General features: G+C 46.2%; 1 protein-coding gene across 5 annotated transcripts in view; it reads left to right on the top strand.

Annotated features, from left to right (window-relative positions):
* Positions 1-25,391, top strand: part of KSR2 (kinase suppressor of ras 2) — a 413,499-nt gene that overhangs the window by 154,553 nt on the left and 233,555 nt on the right. For all 5 annotated transcript variants that reach the window (XM_045073653.1, XM_013056579.2, XM_013056580.2 and 2 more), the window contains exon 4: positions 8,856-9,369. In XM_045073653.1, coding sequence (XP_044929588.1) covers positions 8,856-9,369 — 514 coding nt within the window. The remainder of the gene's footprint in view (positions 1-8,855; positions 9,370-25,391) is intronic.

Here is a 25,391-nt window from a genome sequence, read left to right as displayed (position 1 = left end):
ATCCCAGTCTGCCACTTGCTAGTGTGGGATCTTGGGCAACCCAGTCTCTCAGATCATCTCCTACTTCCTCCACTGTGAAATGGAGACGGGAGCAGAATTTTCTTCCCCGGGGCTGATGAGGATAATGTGAAGTTATGCATACAAAATACTTAGAACACTATCTGACACACAGTTCTCAATAAATAGTAAGTATCATTAGTGTGAATAATGATTGTTATTGTTACTTTTTTTCCCCTTTACCAATGATTCCAGCGAAACATTTTCAACCAACATCCAGAAGTTCTGTCTCTTGCTGCAGACTTAGGAAGATTAAAGTAAAAACTTTTCGGTTGTTCCCCCGATGACTTCAATCTAATCTCTGCAGCCCACATCTAAAAGTTGTATTTCTCTTAGGAAGTTGGAAGGATTCAGCGAACAGGTGCTTTGAAATAGTCATGAAAATTACAAGCAGTGGCGATGCTGAAATTGCAGACTTTCCCTTCTGCCTCTGAACGGCTCGAGCATCTCTGCATTCTGCTGCTGGCTCTGAAATTCAGACGAGTTCGAAGTCACACATTTTCCTGTTTATAAATTTTAATGGGAAGGGACAAAGAAGTTAGACACTTGCCTAGACTTTCTGACAGCATTTTCTCCCTTGAGAATGGCTTTTATTTCTCTTAGTCCCTTATCGGAGAATGTCAGAAGAAAAACCCTTACACCTTGAAATGTCTTTAATCAATTCTCAGACCTTTCATTTCTTAAAACCTATTCCCTTCTCCCCGCCCATTTCAAGACTTGAAATAAAATGATTTTCTAGAAACGGATGACAAGATAGCAAGAGCCACGATTAATAACCCCCAGAGCACCTTGGTGCCCCACCTTCCCTATTTAAAATGAAAAATTACCTTTTTCCCTCCGACTTTATTAAAAAGAGGATCAAAAGAGAGAGGGGGAAGAGTTGTTATAATACAGCCCATCAGTGAAAGCACTTCTGAAGCCTCGGCAGAGAGAAGCCTATCCCTGTCAATTGAGCAGCTGACAATTTGGGTAATGAAATGAGGCACTTGGCTTCTTCATTCCCAAACTTCTGATTTTGAAATGTAGGGGTGGAGAGGAAGAGTAATTGATGGAGAGGGCAATTTGGCAGGGGTAAAGCTGTGCTCGCTCTTTTCATCTTTCAGACTTAAAACAACTTTAGCACAGGGATTCTTGGAGGGTACCTCGATGCTTCCTTGAACCTGGTGGGGGAAGGTGTGTGTGTGTGTGTGTGTGTGTGTGTTTGGAGGAACTTTCAGGCTTTGGTGGTTTCAGGCCGGCTCAATGGCAGGATGCCCTGTGACAAAGATGGGAGAGAAAGGTATAGGTTCATTACCCACAATGGGACGTTAGCCACGTCCTGTCACTCATCCAGAGCTAATTTAGAATATGGGCCAACAGAACGTACCTTACGGGGCAGGTAAGATGAGCACTGAATCCCGGGTCCAGCAGGTGCCCTCCAAATGCTTCCTTTTATATTATGACTCCCCAGTCTTTAGTTAGTAAGCATCCTTGGCTCCTGGCTGAGGTCTGTCTTCATTTCCTAGGGTCGCTCTAACAAAGCCACCCTAATGCAGGTGGTTTTAAGCAGCAGGAATGTATTTTCTCATGGTTCTGAGGGCTTCACGTTTCAAACCAAGATATGGGCAGGGCCAAGCTCCGTCAGAAGGCTTGGGGGCAAAAGTTGTGCCAGGCCCTTCTCCTAACTCCTGGGGCTTTCTGGTGATCTCTGGCATTCCTTGGTTTGTACCTGCATCCCTTTAATCTCTGCCTCTGTGTTCACATGGTCTCTTCTTTGGGTTCTCTCTTTTCTTATAAGGACACCAATCATTGCATTTAGGACGCCCTACCCCCCCATCCAGGGTTCCCTCATCTTAACTTGATCACATCTGCAAAGAACCTTTTAGCAAATAAGGTCCCATTCATGGGTCCCGAGGGTTAGGATTTCAACTTTTTTTTTGGTTGGATAGAATGTAACTGCCATAAGGACTCATTCGTTGGCTTTTGCTTCATGGGTTTGCTTTCTATAGGGCAAGGTCAGGGATATAGTCACTGAATGCGCGTCGATTTACATGCTTATCTCATTTAATCCCCCCCAGTATCGTGTGAAATAGATGGTTTTATTCCCATCTTACATGAACATTTATGCAACATTGGCTGCGGGCCAGAGATACGCTAACTGCTCTCCTTGCATTGTCTTATTTAATCTTCAGACCAGTCCTGGGGGAAAGTGCTGCTGTGATTCCTGTTTTATAGTTGAAGTGGCTGAGTCACAGTGAGGCGAGGTCAGAGCAAGTTAATTTCCAAGCATCATGTTGCAAAGTTCAGGTGTTCGGTGCATATAAAAAGGCTGCTTCCTTGCTCGATGTTTGTTTAGAACCCGTTCTTGTTCTTCCGATTCAGAAAGTGAGTCTCCCAAACCTGGAGCTGTCTCTCTTTCTTCTGCAGGAGCCAGGCAGTGGGTGATGTGCTCATTACCTCCCCTCCCTGTCCTGTAGTTTAGGGCTATGGGATGGATAAGTTAAAAAATAGAACAACGTTATGATCCAGCAATCACACTACTGGGTATTTATCCAAAGAGTACAAAAACACTAATTCAAAGAGCTACATGCATCCCTGTGTTTATAGCAGCATTATTTACAACAGCCAAAATATGGAAGCAGCCCAAGTGTCCATCGACTGATGAATGGATAAAGACAATGTGGCATATATGTATACAGTGTAATATTACTCAGATGTAAGAAAGAATGAAGTCTTGCCAGTTGCAACAACGTGATTGGAGTTAGAGAGTATAATGCTAAGTGAAATAAATCAGTCAGAGAAAGACAAATACCATATGATTTCACTCATGTGGAACTAAAGAAATTAAAAAAAAAAAAATGAGCAAGGGAAACGAGAGAGAGAAAGAAACCAAACCAAAACAAGCAACAGATTCTCAACTGCAGAGAACAAAGCGATGGTTGCCAGAGGGGAGGTGGTGGGGGGCGTGGGGGAGATAGGAGATGGGGATGGAGGAGGGTGCTTGTGGGCATGAGTACTGGGTGATGTATGGAAGTGCTGAATCACTCTATTGTCCGCCTGAACCTAATATAACACTGTGTGTTAACGAAACTGGAATTAAAAAAAAAAAAAAAAAAAGATTGGTTTCCCACACAGCCTGTGCCCACTTTGATCACAAAGGGACAGGGACAGGGCCAGCACTCTGGGCTCCAGCAGACTTGTTGGCAAATGGACGGATTTTTAAGCCACACAATGAGGGAACACCAGCTCTTGCCCTATGTGACCAGGGGCTGGGATATAACAGTGATATCATGGGTAGAACCTTGGCCTCCAGCCCCATACCACTTCTCAGCCTTTGCCCACTGGGAGAGCCAGCCCTACCCTTGGCGTGAGCAGGAGTTTGGGGACCCAAGTCTCGTGAATATGGTAGTATGGCCAGACAGGAACTTGGCTGTGGTTGTTTATGGTTGGGGGAAGTGCTGGTCCCTCCCTTGGCATGACTGCAGGGCTGAGGTCTCAGCCTTTAGCTTATAGGTGCGTGATGACCTACAGGAGACCACATCCCTTTGGGAAGGCTAGCCGCAGGGGATCGGTCATGTTGATCTCTCCCTCTCAATATCCTCCTGCACCTAGGAGAGCAAGTCCGCAGATGGTTCTTCTTTGCCCTTTCTGGCATGGGCTTGCATTTCTTCTTCCCTCCAGATAGCTGCAGCCACAACGCACGAGCTCCTTGTAATCCTCCATACTCACCCTGTTCGGTCATCTCCTGGCCTTGACCCTGCTGTCGGGTCTCCGCCCATCTCCCTCTACTCTTGACTCCATTGCTTTCCTGGTGAGTTCTCCTTCAACCTCAAGGTCGGGGCATTGGTGCCACCTCCTCCAGGATACCTTTCCCTACCCCTCTCCCAGGAGCTAGATTCCTGGCCTCTGCTCTCACACACCAGCGTGTTCTATGACATCAGATTCCCTCTTCCCCATTGTGGGTACTGCTTTATTTACTTCCTCGAGGTGAAGCTCACAGAACAATGGCCATTTTAAAGAGAACAGTTCCATGGCATTTAGTGCATTCACAATATGGTGCCACCACCGCCTCTGTTAAGTTCCCCCCCCAATTTTTATCACCCCAAAAGGAAACCTGTACCCATGAAACAGTTGCTTCCCATTCCCCCCCTCCCTGCCCCCAGCTTCTGGCAGCCACCGATCTGCTTTCTGTCTCTGTAGATTTCCCTATCCTGGGCCCTTCATAAATGGGGTCACACACAATGTGGCTTCTCATGTGTGGTTTCTGTGACTTAACATAATATGTTTGAGGTGTATCCCAGTTGTAGCGCGTATCAGCACCTCGTTCTTTCTTATGGCAGAATAATGTCCCATTGTAGAGACACGCAGCATTTGGTGTATCTGTCTGACAGATCAGTGGACATTGGGGTGTTTCTACCTTTTGCCTGGTGTGCCCGGGCTGCTGGGAACATTGACATCCAAGCATTCGAGTTCACTTCCTTCGGGTCAATATGGGAGCAGAATTGTAGTGCGTGCTCATTTCATTGTCAGTCTCTGCACCAGACTGGGAGCATCTTGAGGATGGGGAGAGGCACACACCCAACCCCAGGGGCGGGCACAGTGAGCACCAGGAGCAAATTGGATGAGTCCCCGGCATCCAGAGTAGATGTCTTAGTCCCCTTCAGTCATCTGCCCATTGGTCTGAGTCATCCAGGCTCTGTGCCGATGGCATGACTCCTTTTCTCTCACTTACTGCCATATTTGCTCTTGTCCATTGTTACCTCCTTACCCTTATCCGACTGCAGTAGTCCCACAGCATTTTCCCCCACCAGTGTCCACTTTTTTCCCACCATAGCGCTACCACTCATATATTATAGACAATATATTTTATATGGCATCTAATGGATAATATGTATGCCATCTCTTTGTTCATTCCCCTTTTACTCTGTTTCCCCACTAAGAACATGTGCCCTGCGAGGATAGGGACCTTGGTCTTTATTTGTATTCATTGCTCTATCCTGATGCCTGGAACAGTGCCTGGTACACGAGAGGCATCGAAACATTTGTGAAATACTCAGATGGATGAATGAATGCATTTCTTCCTCACTGTATCCCCCAAGGGAACCATGATCATTCTCATTTTATAGACCCCAAGACTGAGGCTCATAGAAGTCAAGGAACTTACCTGAGGTCACAGATCTCTATTAAGAGTGGAGTCAGGGCTGTAAGCCAGATCTCCCAGAGTCCCAATCCCATATTCTCTCCCAGTTTCCACGGGATAGGGGCAACAGCTATAATTATATATTGCTTTTTAATATAAATATATATTATATAATTTTTATATAAATGTATAAACGTATCTATAATTATATTTGTTGATACATATAATATATAATTATAGCAATAATATATATTTGCTATAATAATATTATAGCAAAAATACATTGCTCTCTCTCTCTCTATATATATATAAAATTATAGCAATAATGCCTACAGTACTTTTCTGTGGCCTTAGGGTGCAGGATATGATGAATGACTTAAAACATAGGTTTAGTCCCTTAAACATGTCTTAGGTTCGTTTAAACCATTGGTTTGTTGTATTCCCTGAGCAACTGCACCAATCCAAAGCTTGCTGGGAGATGGAGAAACTGATCTGGGCTGGGCCGGGTCCCCCCACCCCCTCTCAGAGCTCTTCAGCGCCCCCGGCGATAGCTTCTGGGAAGTGCGCTGGGCGATGGCTGCACTTCTCAGCATGAGTGCACATTCTTTAAACCGGACACATTCTTTAAACCGGAGATAGCCCCTTATCACCACGGTGTTGAGAGTCCCAATATGCACAGTCCGCTGCGCTGCCGTGTGTCAGGTGCTGGGCTAAGTAAGCACATCACTGGGGCTGTCTTAAGCACATCACTGGGGCTGTCACATTTCTCCTCATTCCGTTCCCCAGAGGCATGTCCCATTGTTGTCCCATTTCACAGGTGATAAAGCTGACTCAAAGAGGTCAGACAAGCGCCCAAGGCCACACAGCCAATAAGTGGGTAGCCAGACAGAGGGCCAAGTCATGAGACTCAAGAGCTGGCTCATAGTCACAGAGCTAATAGTATGTTTGTCTATATTTAGAGCTTTACATACCACCATAGTGATGGTGACTTTGGTAGAATGTTCTGTCAAAGGCTGGGAGAAGGAAAAGGGAGACCCGTGTCAGAAATGAGCCCTTGTTCCAGTTTCTGTTCCCATTTGGCTCATCCATGATGGCTTGGGGGCCTCCGAAGAGTCCCGGGCCTCTGTCTCAGCTGCCCCTAGGCCCTGGTTGTGGAGGTGGCCCAGGCCTTGGGTTTGAACCCCAGCTGCATGTCCCCCTCTCTGGTGTGACCTTGGGCACATCTTCATTTCTGTGCTTCCTTGTCCTTACCTACAAAGTAGAGACCAAAATGGCCCTTTGCACAGAGTCATAAACATGAGAGAAGATGTAAAGCAATCAGAATGTAACAAATGAAGAAAGCAGATCACAAGTCGTTCAATAAGATCTTATGGCATTTCTTGAAAAAAGATGCACAAAAAACCATCTGGCAGGCTCCACAGCCAAACATTAATAGGGATGGTGGTTAGAGGCTGTGGACCAACATTGCCTTTTTCCTTATCTGAGTTTTCTAATTTTTCTATAATGAATATATAATAACCAAATGAGTAGTTTTAATTAAAAATGGGGCAGTGAGTCAGTGTTCATGAAAGCACTTTGTAAACTGTCAGATGTTCTATAAATTAGCTCTTGTTATGGTCCTTATAGTAATTATTATGGTTATTGCTAGCCGGCCGCGAGCTGGAATTCATTTCTGCCCCTCGTCACTTCCTTGGCCCTTGACGGGAGGGCCCTCGACAGCTTTCTGCCAGGTCCCGCTTCGTCATGCAGCAATCCCCACTGACTTCCCTCCGTCTTTGCAGCCACCACCCACGTGGTGCCAAGCATCATCTCGCGCCAGGAGCCTTGCAGAACCTTCCACAGATTCTGCTTGTCCACGCAAGATCTTTGAGAAAGGAACTTCATATCAAACTCCCATTGGCTTCCCACTGACCTTGGCATTAAAACTACACTGCGTTTGGCCCGTGGTCCTGGTGGCCTGTCCCTTCGGCCTCTCCTTGAGCCATTCACCCATTGTCACCACACCTTGGGCACACTGCCTCCGAGGAGCTACCCCTAAAAGGGACCTAGGAAAGTGCCTACCCTAGCTTAGATGGGTTTGGAGCCTGTCCACTTGGTGTTATTTGACCCTTATGTTTTTTATTTTTTAAGATTTTATTTTATTTATTTGATAGAGAGAGAGATCATAAGCAGGCAGAGCAGCAGGCAGAGAGAGAGAGGGGGAAGCAGGCTCCCCGCTGAGCAGAGAGCCCAATGTGGGGCTCGATCCCAGGACCCTGAGATCATGACCTGAGCCGAAGGCAGAGGCTTAACCCACTGAGCCACCCAGGCGCCCCAACCCTTATGCTTTTATATCTCTTTGTATCTCTTAGCACAGAGTCTGTATATGTAGACCACTTTGGTGTTTGCCATTCCAGCATGGCAAAGGAGTGAAGATGTTCGTGTACAATTGAGTTTTTTAATTTTTATTTTATTTTATTTTTTTTTAAAGATTTTATTTATTTATTTGACAGAGAGAGATCACAAGTAGATGGAGAGGCAGGCAGAGAGAGAGGAGGAAGCAGGCTCCCTGCTGAGCAGAGAGCCCGATGTGGGGCTCGATCCCAGGACCCTGAGATCATGACCTGAGCCGAAGGCAGCGGCTTAACCCACTGAGCCACCCAGGCGCCCCTTTAATTTTTATTTTAATTTTTTTGGTTTAACTTATACCGGGGCTGAAAACCCCAGCTTGCATTCAGACAGTGGGGATTTTTTTTTTAAGATTGTATTTATTTATTTGTCAGAGAGAGAGGAGCGAGAGTGAGCACAGGCAGACAGAGTGGCAGGCAGAGGCAGAGGGAGAGGGAGAAGCAGGCTCCCTGCCAAGCAAGGAGCCGGATGTGGGACTCGATCCCAGGACGCTGGGATCATGACCTGAGCTGAAGGCAGCTGCTTAACCAACTGAGGCACCCGGGCGTCCCCAGACAGTGGGGATTTTTAAAAAAAGATTTTATTTATTTATTTGACACACACAGAGAGCACAAGTAGGCAGAGCGGCAGGCAGAGGGAGAGGCAGGCTCTCTGCCGAGCAAGGAGGTCATAATCCCAGGATCCTGGGATCGAGCCCCCATATCAAGCCCCTGCTCAGTGTGAAACCTGCTTGTGTTCCCTCTCTTGCTGTCTCTCTGTCAAATAAATTAAAAAAAGAAATCTTAAAAAAAAACCAACCCTTCCTGTCTGTATGTTTTTTTCCTCTGCCTCCCTCGCCCCACGCCTGCCATGCTCTGTCCTTGGCTCTTAGTGATTCAGTCCCCTTCTTGTCCTTGATGCCAGCTTCGATGTCATTTCCTTAGGAGGCTGCACATTCTACCTAAGTCGGCCCTGCCCTCAATGCTTTTATTTCCAATTTTTTCAGCTGAAACTTTTATGGAGCTAATCGCAGACTGACATGCCGTGGTAAGAAATAATACAGAGCGAACCTGGTAACCGTCTGTTCAGGCTGTTCTAACAAATACCAGAGACTAGGAGGCTTGGACAACAGGCGTGCTCTGAGGCGCACAAGGCATAACGTGCACACGCAGTGGTGTCTGTGGGGTGTGATGTGCAGACGCTGTAAGGAAAGGCCCTGTAAAGCGTCTATACCGCAAGGTGCCTAACGTGTAACTTACCAGGCCTGTCTCCCGGCTTATCTGCTGTCTCTCTGCTCCTTGTTCCAACTCAGGAGGCAACCTTTCCAAACAAGACTGGACCATCCAGTGGCCCACCACGGAAACCGGGAAGGAGAACAATCCCGTGTGCCCCCCGGAGCCCACCCCGTGGATCCGCACCCACCTCTCCCAGAGCCCCAGGGTCCAGGCCAAGTGCGTCCAGCACTACTGTCATGCCAGCCCCTCGCCCGGGGCCCCCGTGTACACCCACGTGGACAGGCTCACCGTGGACGCTTACCCGGGCCTGTGCCCGCCACCGCCGCTGGAGTCAGGCCACCGTTCCCTGCCCCCGTCTCCCCGGCAGCGGCACGCGGTGCGCACGCCGCCGCGCACGCCCAACATCGTCACCACCGTGACCCCGCCCGGCACACCGCCCATGCGGAGGAAGAACAAGCTGAAGCCCCCGGGGACCCCGCCGCCCTCCTCGAGGAAGCTGATCCACTTGATTCCGGGTTTCACGGCCCTGCATCGAAGCAAGTCCCACGAGTTCCAGCTGGGTCACCGTGTGGAGGAGGCCCACACGCCCAAGTAAGTGTGTGTGGTGGGGGCCCGGGAGGCCGGAGCCCTGGGGGCTGCCAGGGGGCGGCTTCATGGCCCCCGGACTACCCCGCATTAGGGGAACCTCGAATGCACTTGTGTTATTCTTTCTTCGGTTGAACGAAAGGTGGCTTTTCACTGACAGCCCATGAGAAAAATGAATAGCACGTTCCGGAAATGACCCTTTTTAAGCTAGGGAATGTTCTAGAAATGACCCTTTTAAGCAAGGGATTCTCTAAAGAGTCAGCAAACCATCCCCTAGGGGCCAAATCTGCACTTGTGGCAACACCGTGAGGTTCATCCCTGTGTGCATCCCTTTTTAAGCTAGGGAATGTTCTAGAAATGACCCTTTTAAGCAAGGGATTCTCTAAAGCAAGAGTCAGCAAACCATCCCCTAGGGGCCAAATCTGCACTTGTGGCAACACTGTGAGGTTCATCCCTGTGTGCATTGTCCGTGGCTGCTTTCCTGCCGCCCGGATGAGTTGGGTATGACCCGCAAAGCTGGACATGTTTGCCCTCAGACCTTGGATGGGGAAAGCTGGCTGGCTCCGGCAGGCTCTTCGCCAGCACTGCCCCTGGACAGGAGGTGTGAGCTGCATACCTAACCTTACATTTTCTAGTACTGCGTTAAAGAGAGTGAAAAGAAACAAGTGATCTTTTGATAATAGGTGTCATTTAATGGAATGTGGCAAAATATTACCATTGCAACATAGAATCGATACAAAATATTAACACCGAAATAGTTTGCATTTTTTTCCCTAGGAAGGCTTCAGAATCCAGTGTGTATATTAGACCTCTGGCTCCTATCAGTTCAGACTCCCTGCATTTTAAGTGTGCAGTGGCCCCGGGGGGTGGAGGGGCAAGGGGCTATTGTATGGGCAGCACCTGCTGGATCCTGCTAGTGCTTACCATGAGGAGGCATGTCCGGGTCTGCTAGGGGTTGGGGGCGGGTCAGAGAGTGGAGAACTAGACTATTCGAGCAAAGGACTTCATACAGAAGCTTATGGTGAGCCTGTAGGCGTCTGGGGGAAACATCATCAAAGTGGGGTGCAGTGTGTGCCTGGCTCTGGTTTGGTGGGGATCTGGCTGCCCGCAGAGGGTGACACAGTTTTCGGTAGCTACATACTGGCCGGTGGAAGGGACCCTCAGAGGCTGACAGTGCCCAGGTCCCCTTCATTCTTTTGAGGTTCTCGATGTTTTAAAACTGGAAGAAATGCTAAACAGGCTTCCCAAAGTGGGTAGCATGTTTTACATATCTACACTTAAACAAAATTGCCATTAAGGCATGGAACATGAAATGATGGTTTAGGGGAGCCTGGGTGGCTCAGTTGGTTAAGCATCTGCCTTTGGCTCATGTCATGATCGCAGAGTCCTGGGATCAAGCCTTGCATCGGGCTCCCTGGTTGGAGGGGAGTCTGCTTCTCTCTCTGTCTGTCCCCTTGGCTTTAGTGCTCTCTCTCTCTCTCTCTCTCTCATTCTCTCAAATAAATAAATAAAATATTTTTAAAAATGATAATTTATAATCTTACTAGGAAACACCATAAGGAGTCGGAGTTTGGTACCTGTTGTATGTCAGAGCCCTGGACCCCTGCTCTGGGATCCTTGCCTCTAGGCTGTGGGGGAGCAGTGGGGAGAGCTCTATTGCATTTCCAGTATGTGAAGGACCATGTGGGGGGATTGAGGCCAGCCAGAGACAGAGTGTCTGTCCCATGCTTCTGTAGGAAACAGAGGGTAGGGGCCCTGGCTGCACCTGACCTTCACTTTGGCTTCCTGCAACATTGCAAAGGCTCTCAGGGATTTTCAGACCCCCACCCCACTAGCTGTACTCATTCACCTTTGACTCAGGCATTTATCCAGAGCTGGCTCTCTGTCCCGGGCAAGTGTGCAGAGGGACTCAGGGGGCCTCCCCCACTCTCAGACCTTCTCCCTGCCTCCTGTCTCAAGCAAACAGAGCCCACCTGACTGTCATCTGTTACTTTTGCAACACAGTCCTAGGACCATCTAGGACTAACACCTGACCCCTTCTGTTTTCCTCAATCCCCCCCCACCCTTGGGGGTTTCACAGGAACACCTGCCTGTGAGGGTCTTCACTGTTCGAGCCAGTGTCTCATGAGCTCTCATCACCATGTGCAAGGGGATCCCAGACCTGATTATAAAGTACAACCTGTGATAAATATAAAAGATATGTATATCTTACATATACATGTGTATATGTAAGTGGTTCGTTCTCAGCTCTAGGCTTGTCAGTGGGGATATAGCAGGAAGCAAAGACATAGCCTTGGTCTCATGAAGTCTGACATTAATCACATAACCACACATAAATATTATAAGATTGTGTCAGTAATTACAGACAGCATGAGAGGTTCTAACGATGCTGTGCAGGGTACCGTCAGGGCTCCTGACCAGACCGAGCTGATCGAGTTTCAGCTGGCAGGGAGGTGAGTGGGGGAACTAGGAGAGCTGGTCATGGAGAGTTCCCAGAAGTGGTTTAGACTGAAGGCTAAGGAGGGGTTACGAGGGTGAACGGGTGGAGGTGGAGGGCATGGGAAGTACTCCGGCCAAAAGGTAGAAGGGGGCACTATACATTTGAGGAATCGACAGAAGGCGACAGAAGGCCTTGGCGGCTAAGACACCAAGGCAGGTGTTGCAGGAGGAGACTCAAGAGTTAGCCAGGAGGCAGCACTCTTTGCAGCAGCCCCAGAGTGGAATCAGCCCAAGTGTCTGTCAGTGGATAAAGGGCTAAACACAGTGTGTGCCCTCTATCCAGTGGAATATTATTCAGCCGTCAAAAGGAAAGAAATTCTGACACGAGCTTCAGTGTGGATGAATCTCAAAACTGGTATGCCAAGTAGAAGAAGCCAGTCACAAAGGGATCCAGTCACATAGGAAGGCACTTACACGAGGTACCCAGATTGACAAGAGCAACAACAGCAAAGAGGCAGAAGAGCTAGGGGTTGGCAACCTTTTTCTGTGGAGGGCAAGATAACGAAACTTTCAGGTCTGGCGGGCCATGCAGCCTGCAACTCTCTGCTTCCAGCAGAGTGGAAGCAGCTATAGACAACAGGTAACTGAATGGAAATGGCAATGTACCAATAAAACTTTATTTGTTAAAAAAAAAAAAATCAGGGCCTGGCTGAGTTTGGTGCCCCAGGCTGTCATTCGCTGGGTCAGAAGCTGTGCTGTAGAGAGTCATTCTCCCTTTAAGGCCCTGGGAAGGTCTTCAAGGTGGAAGGCACGATCACATAGGATGGCCACTCATGGTCTGACATGGTGGTTTCTTCCAACTGCACATCTCCCTCACCCGTCCTGTGCTGACCCACAGTGGGTTGTGGGACATGAAAAAAGGCTCCATGGACACATGATCTTTTCTCTGTGAGGAAGGGATGAAGTGAGAGAGGATGACCTTTGGGGCTTTCTCCAGCTTTATTGACATATAATATTCTATACATTTAAGGTGTGCAAGGTAATGATTGAACACAAAGTGGCCTTGCAAAATGATGACCACAATAAAGCTAGCTAATATTTCTGTCACCTCACATAATTTTTGGGGGGTGAGCATATTTAAGATTTATTCCCTCAGTAACGTTCAAGTACATAATACAATGTTGTTCACTATAGTCACTAGCTGTGCACTAGATCCCCAGAACTTACTCGTCTTATGACTAGAAGTTTTCAACCTTTGGCCAACATCTCCCCATTTCCCTCAGCCTTCAACCCCTAGCAACCCCTTTCTACTCCCTGTTCCTACATTGGATGTTTTTAGATTCCACATATAAGTGAGATCAAGCTGTATCTGTGTTTCTGTGTCTGACTGATTTCACTCAGCATAATGCCCCTCAGGGTCTATTCATGTGGTTGCAAATGACAAGATTTCCTTCCTTTTTACGGCTGAATAGTATTCCACTGTGTGTGTACACACATTTCCTCTATCCATTCATCTGTCGACACTTAGGTTGTTTCCATGTGTTGGCTACTATGAATAATGCTGCAATGACCAAGGGGGTACAGATATCTCTTCAAGATGGCAGTTTCTTCTCCTTTGGATATATACCTAGAAGTAGAATGGCTGGATCATAGGGTAGTTCTGTTTTACTTTTTTTGAGGAACCATCCATAGTGGTTTTCCATAGTGGTTGCACCAATTTACATTCCCACCAGAGGTGCGTGAGGGTTCCCTTTTTCCCACATCCCTACCAGAGCTCATCGTGTCTTGCCTTTTTGATAATAGCCATTCTAGTGGGAGTGAGGTGATGTCTCATCGTGGTTTTGATTTGCATGACCCTGAGGATGAGCGATGGTGAGCAGCTCTTCGTGGATCTGTTGGCCATTTTTGTGTCTTCGGAAAAAATGTCTCTTCAGGTTCCCTCCCCTTTTAAAAATCAGATGATAATGATTATTTTTTGCTATTGAGTTGTAAGAGTTTCTTATATAACTTGGAAATTTGCTATTGAGTTGTAAGAGTTTGTTATATAAGAGTTTCTTATGTAACTTGATAATGTCTTATCAGATTGGCAAATATTTTCTCCCATTCTATAGGTTGCTTTTTCATTTTTTGATTTTTTTTTTCTGTGCAGAAGCTTCTTAGTTTGGTATCATTCCATCTCTTGATTTTTGCTTCTGTTGCTTTTACTTTTGGTATCATATCCAAAGAGGTCACCAAGGAGCTTTTAGCCTATGGTTTCTTCTCAGAGTTATGGTTTCAGGACTCACATGTAAGTCTTTAATCCATCTGAGTTAATTTTTGTGAATGGTGTAAAGTCGGGCTCTTGTTCCATTCTTCTGCTTCTGAATATTCAGTTTTCCCAATGCCATTTATTGAAGATTGAAGATGTTGTCTTTCCTCAATGAGTGTTCTTGGCTCCCCTGTCAAATATTAGTTGACCATATATACGTGGGTTTATTTCCGGGCCTTTGATTCTGTTCCATCGGCCTGTATCTCTATTTTTATGCCAGTACCACACTTTAAATGTGAGCCTTTCCCCAGATTCCTGAAAGATTTACTCTGTCTGGATAGGGTTGAATCACCTACTTTTTCAAGGCCTTCCAAATCAACTCGTCTACCATCAGCTGTTTTAGAAATTGTCTATCAGATTCAGGCCAAGTTCAGCTCTGCCCATCAGGGTTCTTCTGTCCAGTGTAGTGAGTTCTCCACTTCCCTGAAGAAGGTACTTCTCCTGCCTCACCTCACAGGATGCTGAGATTCATGGCATGGAAGCAGCAGAGGGTCCAGATAGAGATGTGATGTGAGCGGTTGGCCTTGGACCCAGCCATCCGATCCACAGGGATATTCGAGTACCTAGCCTTTGGAAGTTTAAAAAAAAAAAAAAAATCCAAGGCAGAGACAATGGCACTTTGGACTGTGTGGGCCTGGGGAGCAAGGGCAGAGATTAAATCGAATCAGGGAGCTTAAGGAAGGGTTTTCAGAGAGACATCAGTTGAGTTGAATTCCAATAAGTAGAATGACATCTGCCACCATGTGTCTTGGTCTGAGCTAGTCCTGGTTCTGCAGGGGAGTAGCTTTGTGACCTTGGGTTTAACCCATCTTAGTTTTCTCATCTGTGAGCCAGAGAGATTGGAATTCATGTGTGCTCTGGAGTCCGTGGTCGTGACTCATTTGTGGATGGTGGCACCATTTTAATGAGCTGCGACCTGCCCATTAAGGAAATGAAATAGAATAGCCTAGGCTTGCTATTGGAATGTACTGCATGTAAAGAGTCTATTAGTGTTGTTTTGTGAAACACACGCATATTTGTGTGTGTGTGTGTACATATGTGTATATATACACATACGTATTTTTTTCCTTCCTCTGGGGGCTCTTTCTACTCTGGACAGCTTTGTTACTAGAATGAGCCCCATCAGGGATTAGGTGAGAAGGTCTGAGAAGCCAGCCCTTCATCCTGAATTACTCGACTCATTCTGGTTTCCTTGTTCTGTTTCATGTCTGGGTTCTTCTCACCATCAACCTTGTACCCTTGCTGGGCATGGTTCTTTGTGACAACTTGGCTGTCATAAGTCTACCTTGATTTCCCCATAACGGATAAAGCAGAATTTCAGAAGTCACGGGTCTTTCTGAACAGATCTGAGTCTTTCTTTCTTTCTTTTTTTTTTTAGGATTTTATTTATGTGACAGACAGATCACAAGTAGGCAGAGAGGCAGGCAGAGAGAGAGGAAGGGAAGCAGGCTCCCTGCTGAGCAGACAGCCCGATGCAGGGCTTGATCCCAGGACCTTGAGATCATGACCTGAGCTGAAGGCAGAGGCTTTAACCCACTGAGCCACCCTGGCGCCCAAGATCTGAGTCTTTCAAGACTGTTGATTCTTTATAAGTTTTCAGGCTCCAACACCCTGGAAGTTTGGGGTTGGAGGAAGACCAGGTTTTAGACACTTTACCCTTGGCATACCCATGGTGGTGGGTGTCACATGATCTGTTTGGGTTCCAAGCTGGTCCCCAATAATATACCATGGGCATTTCTAGAAAAAAGCATGGCAAGAAAAGAAAATATTAGCCATAGCACATCTCTCACCTCCATTGGGAGCCTTGGTATGCTCGAAAATACCAGAACTACTATGATTGCTCTTTTTAAAAACCATTTTTCCTGCCTAGTATTCATTCTCAAAATGATATTTACTTTCTTCTTTTCCTTTCCTTTTTTTTTTTGCATTTGGGTTAAGTGTGTGGTTTTACTTACATGGCATTTTAAAAACACACACATACACACACATACCTACATGCAGGGAATCCCCCCCCCCCCGAAAAGTAATATGGTTATTGTGGAAATTGAGACAACACAAGAAACCGATGAAGAAAGTGGAAAGTATATCTGGTCCTTGGTTTTCTATGTATGTATGTGTATAGAATCTACATACAAATAATATAAACACACAGTGTTTTTTCAACAGGGTTAATATCATCCCCAGGGGAGCAAAAATCAGTTCTTGGTAGAAAAAGGCAAAAACAAAAACAAACAAAACAAAAAACCCCCACTTGATATTACAATAGTTTATGACCCTCCAAAGAGCCACTTACATAAATAGAGAGATATGGTATATTTGTGGTATTAAAATTTTATTGAGGGTTAGGGATGACAATTAGAACAAAAATCCAAAATGTTTCCTTAAAGTTTCATGCTGAAAAAAAAAATTGAAAAACACTGACATAGCTCTATGAATCTAATCTTGTAGATACAGTTAGACTGAAGCGTTGGGGGTTATCAAGAGTCTTCCCGGTGTTCTTATCAGTCTTCCTCCCTCAGGCTCTGTGGCCACACTTGTATGAATCAGTTGGCACCGATTCCTTATGGTCAGCCGTTTGGAAAATGAAATCCACACCATCTCAGGGATTTTGGTCACCTTAACTTCAGTCCATGGATCCCATGGCCACAGTGTTGGAAAAAGGAAAAATCTAACAATTATTTTTTTAAAAGATTTTTATTTATTTATTTGACATATGGAGATCACAAGTAGGCAGAGAGGCAGGCGGCGGGGGGTAGGGGGTGGGGAAGCAGGCTCCCTGTTGAGTAGAGAGCCCGATGCAGGGCTCGATCCCAGGACCCTGGGATCATGGCCTGAGCTGAAGACAGAGGCTTTAACCCACTGAGCCACCCAAGCACCCCCAAATCTAACAATTCTGATGAGCGATAGGAGTTAGAAGTCTTCACGTTCATCCATCTGTCTGCTTGCCCGTGATACCAATGACTTGCTTTCTCTTGCAGAGCATCTGAAAGGGTAGGCTGGATTTCTGAAAATGGATCCCATTTTATTTTATTTTATTTTTTAAAGATTTTATTTATTTATTTGACAGAGAAATCACAAGTAGGCCAGGGGGAGAAGCAGGCTCCCCGCTGAGCAAAAGAACCCAATACAGGCTTGATCCCAGGACCTTGAAATCAAGACCCCAGCTGAAGGCAGAGGCTTAACCCACAGAGCCACCCAGGTGCCCTACAGATCCCATTTTAAATGCGTGGGAAAAGCTCAGTGTTCAAGAAGAATCCCATTGTGAACCTTTCCCTTTTTTGCAAATCTTTTTTAAAGGTGGTTTTCAATTATAATTTTGTTTTCATTACAGAAGCCATATCTTTATTTTGAAAATACAGGCATACAAGGTCTAAGTCCCCCTTCCCCTTGCCATAGAAAGAGGCTAGACCTGCAGGAATCCTTTGCTGGGAATCTTTACATCAACACACATAGTGTGTCTTTATGTGCATATATAATAGATTTAGTTTACTTTCTTCATAATCAGAACCACATTCTATACATTTACTCACGCGACTTGCCTTTGTCAGTCCTGCATAAATAGGAATATTCCCCTTCCGACCTCCTCACACTTAATCTCTTTTAGAAATTCTTCTGTTCTCCCCAAAGCACAGCTGGAAGGCGCCTCTGTGCATGCCTCTGCTCTCAGACTTCTGGGCTATTTCTGTACAGTTGCACCCCTGCTGTCCTGGGGGAGCGTGGGAAAATCCTCAGGTGGCTGGCGAGGAAAGCAGCCAGGCAGGCTGAGATCCACACTCATCCTCATTCTGGTTCCTAAGAATTCAGAATCTATCCGTGGTCTGGGCTATATATCACTTGTAGCTAGTTTGAACACGCTTTGCTCAACAGGTTAATTATGCACATAAGATTTCAGGAGGGATCTTTTTGTTTGTCTTAGAAAACTAATTATGTCCAAGCCCTCAAACTCCCTGACACATACCTATAGATCATTGGGCTGATGATTTCAGCAAACTCTAACAGATGTGTAAGGGCCCTAGTGGAGAGATTAGTTTGTGTATGATAGTATATTCGTTAAAAAGGAAGGCTTCTGCCATGCTCACTCAAGGGGTCCTTTTAGGTCTAATTAAGCATTCAGACACACACTCGAATTGATTTAGGTCACACTTGGCATTGGAATGACCTTGGAGGATGCGGGGTAGCCTCAGGTGTCTTTTCTGCAGACCCTCAAGGGGCTACTCTTCCTCACCCTCACCTCCAAGTGGCATTTCGAGCGCAAGGTGGAAAGAACATTAAGGAGGTGTGGGAGCCATCCTGACTTAGGGAGCAGTCGCTCTTGGAAGAGCTCCATCCACGTAGCTCCTAGGGACACTACAGGGGACACGTGTAATTCTAACAGTCATGCTGCTCAGGGGACCCTAAGGCTGTGGATCCCTCCTCAGATACTTCAAGTTCATGGTGAGAACTCCCAGTCCATATGTAAGGTGCCAACCGGGGCAATTCTACCACAAGCAGTGAGGTCTACTAAAATAGTTGATATTTCCCTTTAAGGGGTATTCAGAGGATTAGACCTAGAGAATCAGGCCAAGGCCAAATTCCCACTCACAGAAGATGAAAAGGAGGTGTTCCCTCTTTTCCGTAGCATCTCTTAAAAATCTTGTAAGGTGGATTTGTCACCGAATCACGCTGAGTTTCTTATTTTCAATCAGTGAGGTCTTTTAATAAGATCTTTTGCAATCCATATATGATATCACATGTCTATTGTATATAATATAATTTATAAATATTTCCAGTTAAATCTGTGCTTATCAATTTTTTAAAGTATTGTTACTTCTTTGCATAAGAGGGTTTCATCCCCAACCCCATCTTCCTGGCCAGCACTGACCTGGTGCCTCCTCTTCCAGGTTCCAGGCCCACTTCCAGGAGAAGTTGGACTTACCCAACACCTGCCTCTGTTTTGTGTTCGATAGACTTTCTTGAAGGATCCCCAGAGGGACTGAGCCCCACCGGGTCCGCCCCACGATGGCAGAGCCTCACCCCTACTCCTCCACGATGGGGGGAGCCTCACCCCTACTCCTCTCTCATAGCACATCCTTTATGGGCTTTCCTCCCTTTCCTGCCTCACCTTTCCACTCCATACTTCCTGGGATCACCTTCCAAATATATTGCTTGCACCCCCAAAATTTCCCTTAGTGTCTGATTTTGGGGGAACCCAAACTAAAACAGGTGATCATTAATATATAGTTGCATTAAGCTCAATACACAGCACATTTCTGCTAAATGAAAATCTTTGTTGATTGAGTAATAGCTCCAGTAATATGCGTGATGGCCATCACTTACTTGGCATGGTTTATTTTACTTAATCCCATTTTGCAAGTGAGGATATAGACTTTAAGAGGGATCATGCTTTGTCCAGCCTCATTCAGACTAAGTACTAGAGTTGCAGCCCATTCTTACCCAAAGCCTGCAGGGACCCTGGAAGATGGGGTGGGTAAGGCCATGGGCTCTGGAGCCAGATGGCCTGGGTCAGCGTCCTGACTTCACCACTTCCCAGTTGTGTAACTTTATTCAGATTCCAGTTGTCCCAATGCAAATGAAAAATGGAAGATCATGGGGTGAATCACGTTATCATGACCCATTAGTTTCCTTTGATGTGTAGGTATCCCTAGGACACACTCTGTTTTGTACACCATCTCTCAATTTTGATTTGTCTGATCTTTCCTTACAATTAGACTCAGGTTATATAATTTTAGCAGAGCAGTGATCAGAGTAGGAAATGTACATTGGATTTGGCCAGTTACTGGTATTGCTAATCCTGATCATTCGGTGGAAGTGATGTCTGCCCATTTTACCCACTGAGGTTAGTACGTACCTAGTGGGGAGATACTTGGAAACCATGTAAATATTTTGTTGCTGCCAAAATTCCACCACTGACATTAACTCCACTGAAGATTCTTGCCCGAATCAAGTATTATTGTGATGGTTTCCAAACGGTCACTTCTAATTCCATCACTTCTTCTGTATTTGCCAGGCAGCTTTCTACTGAAAGGAAAAAAAACTTCTTTCTTCCTTCTTTGTTTATATCCATGTGGTCTCATGGATTCTTACTTAATTCAGTCGGTTGTAGTCCTTTACTGGCACTATTTATTCTGATGCTCATTTGTCTTCCATGTGGCCAGCAGAAGCCCCTTCAAGCTGGGTCCTGCCTCCTATAGACATGTTCTTATTTTACTTTGAGGATGGCCCTGTTTTCTGGCATAAGAAGATGAAGACTCTAGCTGAAGGCAAGGTGTTCTCTCTTTTTTCATGCATAAGATACTGTTTGTTTAAAGCTTAGCTCTATGCATGGTGCAGAGTAAGTGTTGGCTCTTATCAATAGCATTGCTTTTATGAAGATGTGCTGGTCCTTGATGGAAACTCAGATCTCCTGATCTTTTTCTAGTAGCAGTGGGCAGGCAGGCTCTGCCAGAACACAGCCGGCTGCCACAAAGGCATGTAGTCTCTCTTCTTTTCCGGTTCCCAGACCCTTACCTCACAGCGATACAGTCCTCAGGGATTGTCCCCTGAGGGGTGTAAATGTCTGAGAAATTATAAGGTTTATAGAAAAATGCAATGACTAATAGGAGGGACCTTTAGGTCCCATGACTCAGAATGAATGCATACAAACGTTTTTTCCTATTTGCTTTGCTCTTTTTTCCCCAACAACAACAAGAACAATAATTCACAGGTGAGGTTGAAGATCCCCCCGAACCCCCCCACCCATTTCTGCTACTTCTTCCCATAGGCAGCAGCAAACCCACTTCAGAGCATGTCCTTCCTGTGTATGGGTAGGTATTGTTTTGTGGGCTCCATGCTTTTCTCATCACTGGTATGTAACTATGGATATAACATTGTTACTTGCTTTTCTTCACTCAGCATTTTTGGAAGCTCTCCATGGTGATACACACAGCTTCTAGTCATTTACTTTCACCCGCCTTATGATATTCTGTTGTATGGACCTGCCGTTGTGTACTGATTCCCCCGTTGATGGACATCTCAGTGGCCTCCACACCTTTCCTGCTGTAACTGCAATTGCAGTAGAAGCTCCTGTACGTATTTCCTTGTGCACAGGTGCAAGAGTTTCTCTAAGAGGCATCCTTCAGACGGGAATGGCAGGGCCAATGTATTTATTTAATACGTGAAAGTTGTATTTGGGGGAAGGAGAATCTCTTTGAGATGGCAGCTCTTTCAAGGATCAGAGGAAGGCTCAGGCACTAGGACTGGGGATGGGACAGACACTTTGGTCCCAGTGGATTTTTCCAGAGTCTATGAGATTAGATGCTCTCAGAAGGCTGGTGTTGCCACCTGTTTGCCTTTTTGCTCTTGGCCATCAGGTAAGGATTCAGAGCCACAGGGGGAAAGTGACGTCCTTCTCTCCTCACTACTTTCTTTTTATCCTAGATGGATGACAAGACCAGGGGTTCTTCTAGAGGAGCTGCCCAGAGGGCCCCCAGGCACAGTGGCTGAGGTCCAGCCTGCTGGGAGACCATTTTTACTAAATGTCATTGTCTTTCTTATCCTTATCACTTTCATTTTTGTCGTCTGGCTGGAATGTGCCAGGTTCTATTAAAAATAGATCCCAATGGGGCACCTGGGTGGTTCAGTGGGGTAAACCACTGCCTTCGGCTCAGGTCATGATCTCAGGGTCCTGGGATCGAGCCCCGCATCGGGCTCTCTGCTCAGCAGGGAGCCTGCTTCCCTCTCTCTCTCTTTCTCTTTCTGCCTCTCTGCCTACTTGTGATCTCTCTCTGTCAAATAAATAAATAAAATCTTAAAAAAAAAATAGATCCCAAATATGGCAGTCTAACCACATGCCCAAGCTCCTTCTTGGGACTCTTCCCCGATCCTGTGCCCTGGTTAGGGTTGGGAGCTTAGGTCCGCTCCCAGCTCCCGAATGCCGGCTCCCCATGGCTCACCTTGCCGATCTCCAGTGGCCTTCTACAGTTGTTTCCATCTGTCTTATTCCCTAGAATGTCTTTGCCACTCCTCTTAGCGCTGTGAGGGTCCTGCTAGTCTTTCTTGATACTAGTTTCTTTTTTTTTTTTTAAAGATATTATTTATGTATTTGACAGAGACACAGCAAGAGAGAGAATACAAGCAGGGGGAGTGGGATGAGGAGAAGCAGGCTTCCCGTGGAGCAGGGAGCCTGATGCGGGGCTCCATCCCAGAACCCCAGTTTCATGACCTGAGCTGAAGGCAGATGCTTAATGACTGAGCCACCCATGTGGCCCTTAGGTCTGTCTTCCAATTCATGAATTCTCTCCTTAGCTGTTACAGTCTTGCTCCCTCTTAAGTTTTTAAATTTGGATGACTTTTGTTTCATTTTTATTACTTTATTTTTTATTTTTTAGAAGTATTTTTTAAAAAAGATTTATTTATTTATTTGACAGAGAGAGAGAGAGAGATCATAGGCAGGCAGAGAGAGAGGAGGAAGCAGGCTCCCTGCTGAGCAGAGAGCCCGACATGGGGCTTGATCCCAGGACCCTGAGATCAGGACCTAAGCCGAAGGCAGTGGCTTAACCCACTGAGCCACCCAGGCGCCCCCCTATTATTTTTATTTTTTAAAGATTTTTAAAAAGACTTTATTTATTAGAGAGCATGAGCAGGGGAGAAGGGTAGAAGGAAAGGGAGAAGCAGACTCCCTGCTGAGCAGAGAGCCCGATGTGGGGCTTGATCCCAGGACCCTGCGATCATGACCTGAGCTGAAGGCAGAGGCTTAAGGACTGAGCCCCCCAGGCACCCCTCAGTACTAATTTCTTTCTTTCTTTCTTTTTGTTGTTGTTGTTTAGATTTGCATATATCTAAATTTATTTATTTATTTTTTCAGTGCTAGTTTCTTAATGAGAAATCAACAGGAATTTTGTGTGCATTAGTTGAATGAATGAGTATTGATAATAATATCAGTATCTGGGGTTCCTAAGTGGCACAGTCAGTTGAGGGTCCAACTCTTGGTTTTGGCTCGTGATCTCTGGGTGCTGGGATCGAGTTCTGCATTGGGCTCCATGCTCAGTGAGGTGCCTGCTTGAGGATTTTCCCTCTCCCTCCCCTCCTGCCCTCCCCCCACTCACACAAAAGTGTTCTTTCTCTAAAATAAATAAATACATCTTTAAAATATAATCATAATGTCAGCATCTGTGATTTTTTGAGTGCCCATGAAGCCTCAGGCATTTTCTTGTTTAATCTTCACAGCACCCCATGTGAGGTGGTTATTATCATTATCCCCATATTATAGATGGAGAAATTGAGGCTCAGAGAGGGTGAACAAATTGCTTAGGGTCGTGAGAACCAGAGTTCGGACCCAGCCTTGACTCCAGATTCCTTAACTGCTGCACGCTACTGCTTCCTGGACAGTGCTGACTTGGCCCAAGAGAGACTTGGGTTCGAATCCCTGGTGAGGACAGTCCCGGAGAAGGCACAGCTTGCTTCCTTGTTGCATCTGTGTATTTGTGGCATAGTCTGTTAGGGGCACTCCGGAACTCCAAGCCCTGCAGGCAAGATGGCTTTAAGAGGCACGTGGGACAACCAGAAACCTTTCAAATTATGTCAGCATTTACGTCTTAATTCAAGAAAAGTGTGGCTGACACATCAGATTCAGGGTTCATTAGAAGTTGTTGCTTCACATGAGACCAGCAGATCATCATTTTAAAGAACCAGTAAGTGAATAAGGTGGTCCTTTAATAGGGCAGAGTTTCAGAAAGCGGTTCCGACCATGAAAAAAGTTTGGCAAGGACCACCTCAACATTATCTTCCTACCACAAAAGGCCAGATTTAACTTTCAAAAGTGGGTGAAACACACACGTCCACGGAGGCAGGAAGAAGAATTGTAGGTGGAAAAGTTGGGATAACAAGGCAGTGTCGAGTTTCCCCTGTGGTTCTCCACTATGTTAATTTCCAGGCCTCCCTCGGAGCTGCAGAGCCTGGGTTTTGGAGGGGGAGAGCCCTCCTACTGTGGAATGAGCTTGTTAGAAATCTCCCCTTTGGGGAAATATATCCACACCCCTTATTAGTTTTAAAAACTCTCTGGGTGAGATGAGGGTGTGATGGAACATGAATCCAGCAAGTATTTGTGGGGCTCCTACCGTGGACCAGGCGCTGGGCTAAGAATAGGGATGTATAGAGAGGAAAGTGGAGGCAGAGTTCCCTGGTCAGCGTTGGAAGGGGGAGAATAGAGGCAGATGGAACGTTTACACGTTTGAGCACTTTGCATGTTTGAGCAAGGGGGCGTTTATTTTCCCTGAGCAGAAGGGAACAAAGCCAAGGCATGCAGAAGTGAGTGACATTTTAATGGGGCCTCGTAGGGATGTATTTGAGTTGGCTGAGCGCACGGACAGGGAGACATTTCAGTACCTGTTTTGACCTGGTTCAGCTATGATTAAATGGCCCAAGGGAGTGTTGGCATATCTGAGAAGTCCAGGCTCATCATTCCCCATCCACTTCCAAGGGCGGGCTTTTTTTGTAGACCCCGATATGAGTTCAGAATCCTTCTCAACACAACATTCTGGGAAGGTTGCTATCCATCCATCCAAAGTGGAATGTTTGATGGATATCTGATTTCCCATCTTTTCCCAGGGCCCTTTATTCTATAGATTAGGGCAAATGGTTCTTCTCTTGATGGGAAGGGGACTTAGAATGTGAAATGAAGCTAGAGGTTAAGAAAGAACCAGAGGGAGGGTGTCATCCTTAAGCTGGCAAACATATTTCTTTTTTTTAGCTACTATTCAGGGCACCCTGTGGTTTTATGGCGCTGCGATTATCTCCTAGATGCACGTTCCCCAAATCATCTGGAAGCATCATCCTACAGACCTGTTGTTTATGCAAACCACAGAATGCTTCACCGCAAGTGAAACACTACGGTTTGCCTGGCACTGGTATCTCGAATGCAGAATTACAGGGATCGTTATTACCCTGATAAAAGGAAAAGTGTAGATTCGGGTTTGAGGTGCCCAGTCATAAGCTCCCGTCTTGCGTCCAGGATGCTGCGGGGTTTCCCAAGAGACTTCCTTCATCAAGCAGAATTGATGGCTTCTTTTTATCTATCCTTGCGGTAATCGTGTTGAGTTTCTTGCTTCTCCTGCTCCCCTCCCTTTGTTCTGTTCTGGCAGACGCCAGCCTTCCGGGAGGGAATGTCACTTGTTGCCAAATTAAATGCCCCAAATCTACTTGCTCCAGAGGGCGGTGCCATTTCTGGAAAGAGAAGTCACTGCTCTCTATCTTGATATTTGACCCCGTCGATGGAATTGGACATGTAGCCTTTTAGTGTGTCAAA

The sequence above is a fragment of the Mustela putorius genome, unplaced genomic scaffold (genome assembly GCF_011764305.1).
Source record: "Mustela putorius furo isolate JIRA1106 unplaced genomic scaffold, ASM1176430v1.1 tig00537248_pilon_pilon_pilon, whole genome shotgun sequence".
NCBI classification, from domain to species: domain Eukaryota; kingdom Metazoa; phylum Chordata; class Mammalia; order Carnivora; family Mustelidae; genus Mustela; species Mustela putorius.
The sequence above is the reverse complement of the archived record's forward strand: the minus strand, read 5'-3'. Positions and strand labels throughout refer to the sequence as shown.